Source organism: Pelmatolapia mariae, linkage group LG5, assembly GCF_036321145.2.
Source record: "Pelmatolapia mariae isolate MD_Pm_ZW linkage group LG5, Pm_UMD_F_2, whole genome shotgun sequence".
NCBI lineage: Eukaryota > Metazoa > Chordata > Actinopteri > Cichliformes > Cichlidae > Pelmatolapia > Pelmatolapia mariae.
In genome coordinates this window covers 24,498,947-24,511,782 of record NC_086231.1, presented here as the reverse complement: position 1 = coordinate 24,511,782, position 12,836 = coordinate 24,498,947, and the positions used below count along the sequence as shown (strand labels likewise).

The 12,836-nt window shown below is 38.8% G+C and overlaps 1 protein-coding gene across 3 annotated transcripts in view; it reads left to right on the top strand.

Moving 5' to 3' along the window:
• The window catches only part of camk1b (calcium/calmodulin-dependent protein kinase Ib), a 51,897-nt gene that overhangs the window by 3,807 nt on the left and 35,254 nt on the right, over positions 1-12,836 (top strand). For all 3 annotated transcript variants that reach the window (XM_063474395.1, XM_063474394.2, XM_063474396.1), the window contains one exon: positions 2,343-2,456. In XM_063474395.1, the coding sequence (XP_063330465.1) occupies positions 2,371-2,456 (86 nt within the window). In that variant the 5' untranslated portion in view covers positions 2,343-2,370. The remainder of the gene's footprint in view (positions 1-2,342; positions 2,457-12,836) is intronic.

Below are 12,836 nucleotides of genomic sequence, written 5' to 3'. Positions count from 1 at the left end.
GCACTTTATGTCTGAGCAGGCTATTTTGATATATTCAAGCTAAACGTAACACACCGCAGCCAGCCGTCAAAGTAACCAGAATGATTTCCAGCTTAGCTGCCACCTGCCATTAGACACTAAAGCAATTTAGACGCTCAGATACCATAGCAGCGCCTTTGGGTTTCCATGGCGACATGTATGAAGCCGACTTCTGGCATTAGTGAAGGTAACACGACTGCCGCTGCGCCTGTCTGTGCGCGTCTGTATGTGTGTGATCATGTGAAAACCCCTGGACACACGTGGGAAAAAATAATCTTTGAATTCATGCTACTGTGCATGTACACCAATCAGTGCCTGCAGCTAGAAGAGGCCATGACCATTTGTTCTGAGATAACTGCAGTGTTAAGCCTCGCCTTGTTTATATGGCTACAGTGCCTCTCGGCATTAAAATGAGCTGATTCTGAACTAATTGGAAGATGATTAACTGCGCTGTTATATCGCCTTTAGCAGAACAACACTGGCCCAGTCCAGAACAATATGTTATATCATCCCATATAGACAGACTGTGAAGTTGCCAGGCAGGCAGCAGGAACAGAGGAGGAGTGCGGCATGCTGATATGAACAGGGCTATTTTAGTCTTTGAGATCTTGAGGCACTTTCTAGGTTTAGATTATGATAGCTGTGACAGCAGGGTCCTCTGTGATCCCTCCCACTCTTCAAAGTGTGGTGAGGACAAACATCTGAAAGTTAACTTCTGGTGTGAAAAATGAAGTGAGAAGAAAACAGGAAGAAACAAACATCGTTTCAATGAGAGCTGCATTTTATAACTTTTTAATGGTAGAAGGGTATTTATGGAGGGCTTAATACCTTGGCCGGGTATATGAGTGTGAGTCTAATTTTGTTTGACTTTATTTGAGTTCACCTAACTTGCCTGATGCTCAACTTTAAATAGATAAACACACGTTTCATAAGCATAAACATCTGAGTTTCAGTTCTTCATAACAATGTGCTTCTTCAGAGGGGCTCATCTTAAAGTTGGACTTGTCAACACAGCTTTGCAGCTCTGTGAAAAAAACATTGCGTGAGGATGACAAATTTATCTGTTATCTGGATCCATAATACAACCAGAGTTGTATGCAGCTCTGATACAACTGCGGTGGTAAGAAGTTAAGCACTTGAAGTTATGTACTTAGGACATACAGCAGCAACTGAACTGCTTCAGGTCACTGTTTGGTTTACTTATTAACCTGGCAGATACTAGACTTGGCTTTTGGCCCTGTCTGCAATGAATTCCTCTTTTGCTGATTATAAATTTTATTGCACATGACTGCGCTGACGTAACTTCACAACATCTCTATATAGTTGGAAGTGATACAACTTTATTGTTTGCCATTTTGAAGCTTTATAGCGCTGCATATGCTACATGTTAGAATACAACCACTTAAAAGGAATCACCAGCACACAAGCAACTCTGACCAGATATTTACCAGTGTTTTTGTGTAAATGACCAAATCTACCCTGGCCCTGTTCTTAGAGCCCTATGCCATACAATGTTGACTGTGTGAAAACGCAACAGAAACATGCAGCTGTTGCTGTAACAAAGTGTTGCAATGGTTTGCCTGTAGTTGCAACAGATCCACTGGTAATTTAGAAAATCACTCAGTGTGGTTAGTTTTTGAAAGGCGCTGTAGAAAGTTCTGTCATCTCATTTGTATGAGACACAAACACACCATACAGTGGAGGACATCGAGGTGATGGTATATCTGCTGCTTGGTCTATGACTTTTTGTCATACTCAGTGTGAAAGAAGAGGGCCAGAGAAGGTGGCGGGCGTTGTGTGTAGCCATTTCCCTCGTTGCCAGGCTAAAAAATGGCGAGTATGATTCTTGTGAAGGAGTCGGTCTCATAACTCATCCAGTACCGTCACTCCTTGACCAATCAGTGGCATGGAGTCTGTTGACATCACAACTCGACTTGGCTCGATTGGAAACCTGGTCTAGTAGGTACTAAAAAAGTACTTGGTATAAGGTACTATCACCTAATAGAAAAACCTAAAAACCAAGTTGAGATGAGTCATGTGGATTCTAGTGGAAAAGTGGCTTAACAGACACCCACCTGGCTTATACACACCCTAATAAATCAGCTAAACAACTAATATATTCCCAACACAGTGAAATAATGCTCACATAGTAATGTGACCTACATTTGGATATGAAATGTCTAATCCAACTGATAAGGGTAAAAAATAGATTTGCAATAAAAAGCATAAGAGATGTGAGCCCTGAACTATCAGTGAAGTATTTATGGCAGTTAAATGCCGATATTTATGAATATTTTCTCCTTATCCCCCTTTTTCCTCACTAGTATTGTTTCTGAGCGTCACAACAAGAAGATGCCGCTGGATGAGGACTGTCATGCCTGGAAAAAGAAGACCACGGACATAAAGGAGAAGTATGACTTCAAAGACGTCCTGGGCACGTAAGTGTGTCTTTGCCACAGTGTTGAAATCCTTCGTGCTGTCGGTTTGCAAGATGTCTTTGTCACACTCTAGAAGACATTGCAGAACCATGAAGTGCAAAAATGGTGTGCTCTTTACTGCCTGTCTATTCACTTTTCTCACATGGACAAAATCCAGAAATATATACTTGACACTAGATTTCATTTTTTTAAAACCATTATACATGTAATTACCTAGTAAGTGTTGCTGCTTGAAGAATGTATAAACCATAGTTGGTAAAGGGCACTCAGCCGTGAATGTATTGAATAGGCAAATGATGCACCCATATGCGGTGTTATGCAACCATCCGCCTAAAAGGGCTGCCTTTTGCAAGCCAACTTCATGCTGGGCGCTCTTGTGAATGTCAGGCTTTTAGTTTTGTGAAAATAAGTGTTCCACCTTTTGTTTCACCTGCCTTTTTCTCTTTGAAGTATTATATCTACTCAAATATGGACTTATTTTCAGAAGGATCATCTGATCAAAGCCCGTGAATTTAGCTAATGACCTCACAATTACTTGTTGTGTGTGACACTGATTTTTACTTGTATTTGTTTTTTTACCCAGCATCTAGTCTCCCACAGTTTGTCTTCACTTGTCAGGGTCAGTGGCTACATTTATCTGCAGCCTATATAGTCTATATGGTTATCAGCAGCTGAATAAATAAATGGATGTATGAAAAACCCTGTAACAGATGTTATTGTTCTCTCAGACTGATTTAAAAAATGGGTCATCAAATATGCTGTGGAGGTTTTCAGTATACCTTGGCAATCTGCCCAAGTAAAGTCTATGTATGAGGAACACTGCCATGTCACCGGTATCCTGTTGATCTACCTCTCTGGCGCAGTGTCAACAAACCTGCCACAAAGCATTACACTGAGATGCTGATCAGCTGCTGCTTGTGTGCAAATGAATACAATGTTAGACCTCTTAAAGAAGTGTATTTCTTAGTCAGTACACAAGATAAACACACAGCCTCATAAATTTAAACCTGTTTAATGTAGTGTCGACGAAAGGCCAAAAAGATACTCCTGAGAAGAATCAGCATTTATACTGAAGTAATCTATTGATCTACTTCAGATTATTCTTTTTCTTATATTATAAGATTGTTAAGCCAAAGGACCTCTCAACAAATTATCACTATTTTATATTGCTGAACAGCCAAATGAGGAACACTTCATTCTCTATTCCCCTGTAATATACTGTTTAACTGGGAAACATGTTTTACGTAACAGTGATTCTGTAAATGTTTGGCTCACTGTTTAAGAAAGTTAAACTGCATAGCTGAGTGTCTGTGTTTATTCCAGCACATATGTCATTATATGAGACTAGTGACACATAAAAATATGTAACAGACTTGGATTCTCACTTCTTAGTCTGTCTCTGTGTTTTTACGTCTGTCGCTGGTGAGTGTGAAACACTATGAAGGAGGATTGGCTGCTCTGAAAACTATTTAAGCTGTTTTTCATCAAACCACCAGTAGTCTTTGCCTACATTCTGTATTATCAGTACTTGCAGACAAGATTGCTATATCGCTGAAGTGTGTTTGGATGTAGTGTCCTGCGTTCAGCTGGCTGCAGATTTGTGCTTGTCTCCTTATTAATGATCTGTTTGCTGTGTAATCTCTCAAAGTGTGTGCATGCGTGTGTGCCTGTGTTATATGACTTAATATGTCTTAGTGTGATTCACTCGTGAATGTGACCTAGTTTGGGTTTTTTTGTTCCCATAGAACAGAATGTTAAATTGATTTATACTTTCTTGCTTTTGTTATTTCATGGGACAAAAAATGTGAAAGTGGCTTCTTTCATGAATAAATCATAGCATGAGATGTATAAATCCTGCAAAACATAGCATATAAATCACAAACATTCAGTTTAGGATTTATTCACATGGGTGTGATTGTGATTATCACTTTATCTCAAAATGGTCATGCTTGATTTTTGAATGGCAACCCCACTGTTTGTCATAGAAACTTGAATCATTCCTGACGTATCTTAAGCGCAGCTACACCATATGTGCTAGTATGCAGGAATCCCACTGTTGTAGCTGCACACAGTACGCTAGTCAAATCTTGATGTGATTTGGCTTTTATAATAATACAATTTATTCTGACATCAAGACATCAAGACTGTTTCTGCCTTCCAGAGGTCATGCTGGGGTTGAGATCGTCCTCCTGTCCAAATAGTCCCACTGTCTTTCCCACTATGAAATGTTTTCCCAAAATTACTGTAGCAATTTGGATCCCATTTTTCCCCTTTAAGCATATACTGTTTTGTGCATGCATAGATACTTGTAACACTTAATCCCTAGAATAACTCCTGGTTATAAGCTCGTTAAGCATGGATGCTGAGTGTCATAAGACAGGATGTTTGTCCAAGGTGTCTTGCTTAAAGCGCGTTCTCCATACACCCACATCCTTGTTAGTTTTGGATTAAGTTCTGTGAACTTAGATGAAACCTAATACAAGGTGAAAACTAGCTGGTTTTGTGAGTTTATAAAACCTCCCCTTGCTCCTTTTGTGTCACGAGTTGACATAAGTAGAAATATATTCAAAACCTAATCATAATATGAAGAATATATATATATATATATATATATATATATATATATATATATATATATATATATACATTACATACATAACCAGCTGAGCCTGGTTGACAGCCACATACATGAAAATCCTTTCAACCCTCTCATTGTCATCCCTCCAGTTCTCCACCTGCCCCCGGTTTGGGGCTGAGCTTGTTTATGGAGAGATCACCGGCTCAATGCATCACTCAGCTGTTTGCCACATTCATTTGCCTTTGCTGGATTGTTGTCTTGGTAACAACAAGAGACACTTTCCATAATGGACTCAAACAGTCACTATGGAAACAAAGTTTTTGATTCGCTATTAATAATCCACCACCGTGTTCATGTGTGTGCTTTGTGAATTGGATTAAAAAAATTTTTTTTAATGGAAACAGAAAATTTGACGCGCTTCTATACCTTTCTCTACACACGTTTTGTGTTTGTTTTTTTTGGAACCTTCCTTGCTCATATTTTGACCATGATGGGGGCGGTGACTGATATAAAACCATTAGTATTAGTCTTAAACATTAGTCATCAATTTACCTGTCCTGAATTTGCAAAAACATTCAGTAAATGCAAAATAATCAAATGTGTATTTAAATGACTTGTTATTTATATATGTCACATTTATTTCCTTCAGGGGTCTTCAGTGACACAGTTGTCCCAGCACTTTAGTATGCTTGGTCTGTTGCAGTATCAGTGCAGATACCTTGGCTTTAGGTTCATGCCAATACTGAATACTGATACAGCTCCAGTGTACATTAACAAGCTTTGTTTCTCACTGTGAGGTAAAGACTGGAAATCATTCTTTTATCTTTCAAGCAGCGTCAGATTCAAATTAAACTTTTTTTCAAACTTCACAAAGCAAATGTAACAGGTACATACAATGATATAAATGTACTGAACTGCTTTTTATGATCAAAATAATACCAAACAATGGTACACACAAACAAATTGTACTTTTGATGTTGATCAAAGTTTTTGCTCTTGCATTTTGCTGTCCTAAACGCTCTTGCTAGTGTCTCTCTTCTCTTTCTCTGCTTTCCATTTTACCCCTGTGTACCCCTCTGTACACACATGGAGTGTAGCTGGACAGAGAGACAGGTATAGATGTAATGAAGCTGATGGCTTACTAATGCTACTGCAAGTGCTATAAAATCTTCCTAACAAGTGTAAAATCTAATATAGCAACATCCAAAATGGTAACAGAGAAAGAGAGAGCGAAGCTGAAATGGAAAGCACACTTATCAGCTTCTTTTATTGTGGCCAACTCACTTGACCATTGTTTGTTGGAAATCACCTAGTCAGTTACAAACTATTAAAAAAAAACAGAACTTGTGGCGTAGCATAGGGCTGGACCATATCATACCGTTCACGGTAATACCGGTATAATGTTCGGCAATGATAAGAAAATGAAATATCGCGATAGAATATGGGTAAAACGCGCATGCGCAGTGCATTTGTTTTCATACGCACATGGCAGAAAAAGCATGGCAGCGACGGAGAATTAGAAGGATGAAAGCGGATCGCTGAATGAAACAGATGAACCAGAACTGGTTTGTAAAAATGCTGCAACTTCAGTGGTGTGGAACAGGTTTAGCTTTCGTCCGTCAGATACATAACAAAGCAATATTTTTGGTAGAGCATGCTAGCGGGCCGTCGTTATTACCGTGTTTTTTAGAAAATACGGCACACTTAAAATCAATCCTTTGATTTTTCTGAAAATCGACAGTGCCCCTTATAATCCTGGGTGCCTTATGTATGAATTCTGGCTGTGTTTACTGACCTCGAAACGATTTTATGTGGTACACGGCGCTCAAAAATCTGTCAAATGTTTCAGTACGACTTTGCTAAGCTACGAACCCGCACCGCTTGATGGATTGTCAGAGCATTACGGCTATCGTAGGCAGGAGCCTCGCGGAGTGATACGTACTGTGCTTCGACATAATATTGCCGTATTGTGTGTGTATAACCTCTTTTTAAGTTTTGTGGATATTATACATGGTTATGCTGAGGATATGTTGACCAATTTCCACTGGAAATGCCTTTTGGTTAAACTGTCAGCAAGGAATTTGCATTTGCACTGTTAATTTTTTATATTATATAACTTTAATGTACATAAAAAAACAGCTGCTTGTGAAAAGTGAAAATACATTGATGGTTTTTTTTTTTTTTTTTGCACTAATAAAGTTGTGGAGTTGTAAAGTATTTTGTCTAGTGTCAATTATATCGTCAGTTATATTGTTATCGCAAATTTTCAAATGTATATCGTGATAAATATTTTTGGTCATATCGCCCTGCTCTAGCGTAGCATGTGTGAAATACTCAGTGTCACTTCCCTGACCCATGTCTATTGGTGCACTTTTTTCTGATGAGTAACCTATTAAATATAGAAATGAATTAAATACAGCGCTGTGCAAAACTCTTAAGTCACCCTTCTTAAAAATATATTGTTTAATATTTTGCTTGGAAAATAGGTGCAATAATTTAAGGAAACGTGTATCAACATGCATGGAAATATGGTATATATAAGGTAAAACAAAGAGTTTATATAATTCTAATGAACTTGAAAATCAGTATTTGCCACGATCACCTCTACTCTTCAATACAGACTGACCTCACTTAGCCAAGCTTTCTGGTAATTTCTTTAAGCACTCTTCAGGAATAGTCCTTCCATGTATGCTTTTACTACACTGGCAGTGTGTTTGAGAAATGGAAATGGCTGTTGTCAATCAGATGGTATCCTGATGATATTGCATCTTGTCTCAAAATCTGGTGTTCCTTTTCTGAATTTATAATAATTTCACCAATTTTGACAACATCTCCAACACCGCTGACTGAAATGCACCCCCAAACCATGACAGAAGCTCAACTATGTTTTACAGATGGCTGTAGACTCTCTCCTGACCTCCTTTGTACATACTAACAATTAGAACTAAAACTTTTCACATTTGGATTCATCACTCCATCAGACCTGTTGGTCTAGTTAGTCTAGTTATTGTGCAATTTGGCATACCTCAACATTTTCTTCCCGTTTTGCTATCCTTAAAAAGATAGCTTTTTGACAGCCGCGTCCTTGCTAAGTTATCCGTTTTATGAAAACAACACTGGTTCATCTTTCGAGTTAGGAGCCTTTTTATATTGAATGATTCATAGGTCAGTGTTAAGTGGCTTTGAAAATGGGTCAGGTACAAGAATTGGACTGAAAATGAGTGAAAAAGCAGCCAGTCTCCAAAGAGAAACTTCTGCAAGCTATTGCCAAGACCACTTTCAAAATTACAAGAAAGTGTGGCTCCTTGGAAATAAAATAAAGAAATTAGGGGTAGCTCAACCCTATTGCACAGTACTCTAGGTCAGCCCCATAGAGTGTTGTGTTGTTACAAATGCCCCATCCATCTGTCTGATCAGTATCTGATATAAGTGTTGTATCAGTGCATCAGTCCTATGAACCACATAACAGCTGCTTGCATTGGTTTGTACTGTTAATCCCCAGCTGCAGGCACATGTTTCAGTAATCAAAACAGATGGGGATTAATAAAAACAAGCAATGGTACTGCAATCAACTTAAATCCTCCCTTAAGTTAATACCCCCAACCTCTCTCTCTTTCTATTTGTCCAACCCAACTCAAAACTTGGATCTCGGCTGTCAGAAAGCCAACCTCATTTTTGGCTCCGCATCTCTATCACCTGCTCTCTGTTTCCTGGTTTCAAACTGTGTTCAGTGTGGGATGGGGGATCCCAGTGTATCCTGCTGCCCTTTGATTTTCAGCTGAAATTAAAGCGTTCATTATGCAGGGTTGAGGACACACAGCTGAGCATAAGAGCACGCCACAGATCCTCTTCAGGGCTTTTGTTAATCACATATAGTGTATTACAGTTACGTTTCTAGTTAAAGATCTGGTAATATTAAAAGTAGCATTTGTCACAGTTACCTTGAATTCAAAAAAGGTAGCTGTGCAAGGCTTTGTGTGTATGCAGTCACGCATACATATTCAGATGTTTTTGACTGAGAAGTTTGAATTTCCTTGTCTCTCCTGGTACTTTCCTAACCTTTTATTTCAAATATTGACTTTCGCTGCTCTCTCTACAATATGTTGGTAAGCATTTGTCATCAGTCATGTCACCCCGGGTGTACTGCTCATTGTCACAGGCCCTGTATTTGGAAAATAGGAAATATCTTATATATTGTATAATGTATTATTATAGAGCCTTTTCAACTTAATATAGAAAATATGAGTGAATCTGCTTTTAAGTGTCAGTAGTTATTTATTTGAAACTGTTTCTATGTTTCAAAGACTAGATGACCTATTATGTCATTTGAATCCCAGTGTCCTCCATTATTTCACTTTTTTTCCCTTCTTTCTGTTGTTAAGATGTTGATCTTTTCACTGTAGTGCCTGTAAACATCTCTTTGCAAGAAATGTTCCCACACTTAGCCACAGGCTTTGAGATTTCTTTACTGATGATAAACTGCACACATGAACCATGCTGACTTTTTTGACATTTAAATGGCTGCATGTTCTCATGCCGCGAGCAGTAAGGCGGAATTCTTGGTATTTTTAGCCTAGAATACATTGCAAAACACAGAGGAGATAAAGCAACAAGAGACTGGCTATAAGAGGAAGTGGACAGAAAAAGCAGGGGTGCATGGTGTAATCATCTAAAATCGTTAGGGCTGATGGATTGGCCCCTGCCTGTCTTCATCAGTCATGTTCTATGGTGACCCAGTGGCCCTCGTTGTTTGTATGATCTGCTGTTGGCTGCAATTGATTTGGTAAGAGTTGTGTTTTTGTACATGCGGGGGTGATGGAGAGGCACAGAGAGTAAAAGGATTCATCCCGACAACACTTGTTTTTCTTTTCTGCCCCGTTGTGTATGTTTATAGGCACATGCAGTATAATTATAATAATCAATAAAACTTCTCTATTTCTGTTATCTCTTGTTGACCTTCAGCTCCCCCCATTTGACTTGGCAACTCTGAGAATGAAAGAGGATCCATTCATCACTTCTCTTTTTAACCAAGCAAAGAGCACAGATATTTTTATGTGTTAGACTTCAGAGTGAGCTTATATTGTTTAGTGTCTGATGGATGAGATACTAATCTTTTTAACTTCATCAGTGTGTATTTCTTTGATATGAAACTGTGTTGCTGATGAATCCAGCATTTCACTGAGAAACAAGATTTTTGTTGATTTGTTGTACAGAATCAACAGTTGGTGCTGGGACACAATCTGTTAGTGAAAAGAGGAACCTTTTGCTCCACTTGTTCCCTTATACTCATGCCTCTGGGCTCAATTACATGGGTTTTAACACTGATTTGCCTCTCTGTCTAAGGGCTCTCTGCTCCTGAGTGGAAGGGTTCAATAACTCAGCACTAAATGTTCATACGTCTGAGTGTGTTTATTTGGGCACTTTTACGCACAGTTTCATTTGTGAATGACGATGGTTTGCATGACCAGAGATGAGGCTTTGACCATGCTGTAGCATTAAATGTTCTTACAGTAAATCATATGATTGTTTAGAGCAGGAAAGTCAAACTCATTTTACACCATGGGCCACATTCAGCCCACTTTGAGCTTAAGTGGGCTGATTCAGCCAAACTCCCCTTTCTGTCAGTGTAAAGATGTTTAACTACGCATTTAATCCCATTTATTATCAGAAAAAGAAGTGCAGTTTCAACAGTACAGCTCAGTTTTTCTACAAGGATAAAAATGCTGCTGTAGTAAATGACAAAAATCTGTCAGAACTCATAAATAAATGTATAAGACTAAGGAAAAAAGTTCTGTTAGCTTACTGCCAGTAGGAAAAGCTGTTTAAAACAAGCAAACAAAAATAAAAAACGCATTGGAGTCTTTACTAGGTCAGTTATGGCCCCTGGGCCTTATGTTTGACAACTCTGATTTAGAGAGACCATGGTCTCTGGTCTCTCTAAAACACAGACTAACCTCTCTTATAGTATATAAATCTTATAGTAATCAAGGGACATGCTGCAGGCCTTTGTCCGGATCTTGCACTCACCCGTTCAAAGTTTCATTGTCATTGAAATGACTGTTTTGATGACAGTCAGTTGCCATCTTCAAAGTGACTTTGGCCCAGCAAGGCAGTGATAAACAGCAACGAGGTAGAGTCAGACTGTGGTGGCCAGTTTGCAGCTGAATGGGATCAGATTACAGTTATGTGCATTGTGTTTGTGATTAAACTGCAAAAATCACAAATCAGTTGTGGTATGTTGCAAACCTGTTGCTATGTGCATACACAGAAATTCACATTAATTACTTAAAGTGCACCCAGAACCTCAGAGATTTGAAATTAAAATTCAGAAATCCCTCCACAGTCAATGATACAGTGGCTATGTAGTGCAGTGGTTCACACATGTGCCTAACATGGTCCCCGGTTTAAGACTGGGAGGAGACACAAATCCCTCAGGGGGGATATGCAAATATGAAGAGCCATCTAGTGTGGCGACACGTTGTAAATAAGGAAACAGCTGAAAGAAGTTTCTTCAGATGGTGACGTAGTTCTGTAGGGGGCAGTTTAACTGCAAAATGTCAACTTTGCACAATCAATTGAGTCAGAATCGAGTCTCTTATTGGAAAGTGTGGACTCAAATCAACTTGCAGCGTAGACAAGTTGCGCTCATTGGTTCTTACTGAGTCAGGTTGCTTGCACCTGATTGGCGATCTGTATTTCTAAATTAGATGGCAGTTAGTTGAATTCTTTACCAATTTGTCAGAGAGCGATTGAAGTGAGTCCAAGATGTACTGCAGTTGTTTGGAGGTTGCATCTCATTAGGTAACCTGTGCAGTCACTTTGCAAATGAAAGCGATTGCCCAGAAATTGAGTGTGTATTACATCCTCAACCACAGTTAGTTGCCACAAATATTGTGTTTACATAATATTTCCATAATCTTGTAAAGTAATACAGTTCCTATACAGAATTACTATATTTATATCATCTGAATTTGGATGATGCTGCTGAATCCATATTGCTGCAATTCATTACTTCGTTGCTGTGTTGTGCAATATTTCCAAGTAATAAGTGAGCAAAACACCCCGCACATCCCTATGCCAACATATTTATAGTCTAAAGTGTAGTGTGGAGGTTCAGACACACATGGAGTTTGAAGGAAAATAAGCACAGACTCACTTTTACTACAGCATTTGCGTGTGAAGTTGAATCAAACGAATTCAAAATGATGATTAACAAAGCCGATCAGACAAAAGAAACAGCCACCTTTATGGAGCAGATGAGTCTCACAGCATGAGAGCTGCCCCACTTCATCTATTTTTCATCTCTCTGTGCTTCTTTTTTTCTGTCTCTGTCCTAACTCTCCCATCTCTTCATTTACCACCATATTTATCCCATCGTATTCCCGTAATAGTGCTTATTATAACATCAGGTTTTAATCTTCACATAAACCCCAAAAGTATCAATTTTTCTGTAACGTTATCACCTCATAGCTAGCCTAAAAAGAAGACTGGTTTTCTTTATTTTTTTAATTGAGCCTGAGCTGCAGAATAGATGATATTAAAAGGAAGAAGGTGGATGGGGCTTTGCTCCAGTACTGTAAAGCATAGCACAAGACAGTACATTTCTGTGTCCTTGTAATAGTGTCTCTGGCTTATTCTGTCTTTTCGCTACTCTTTCAGTTTCAAATTCCAAAAATGGTAATCAAGTGGGACTGATTTTTGCATTCTAAATATGCATTCATTGAGACACTCTAGCAGCCATAGCACAGATCAGTGGAGTTTAACCATTCCTTGGAACAATGACAGTTTAGAACCATTTCCAA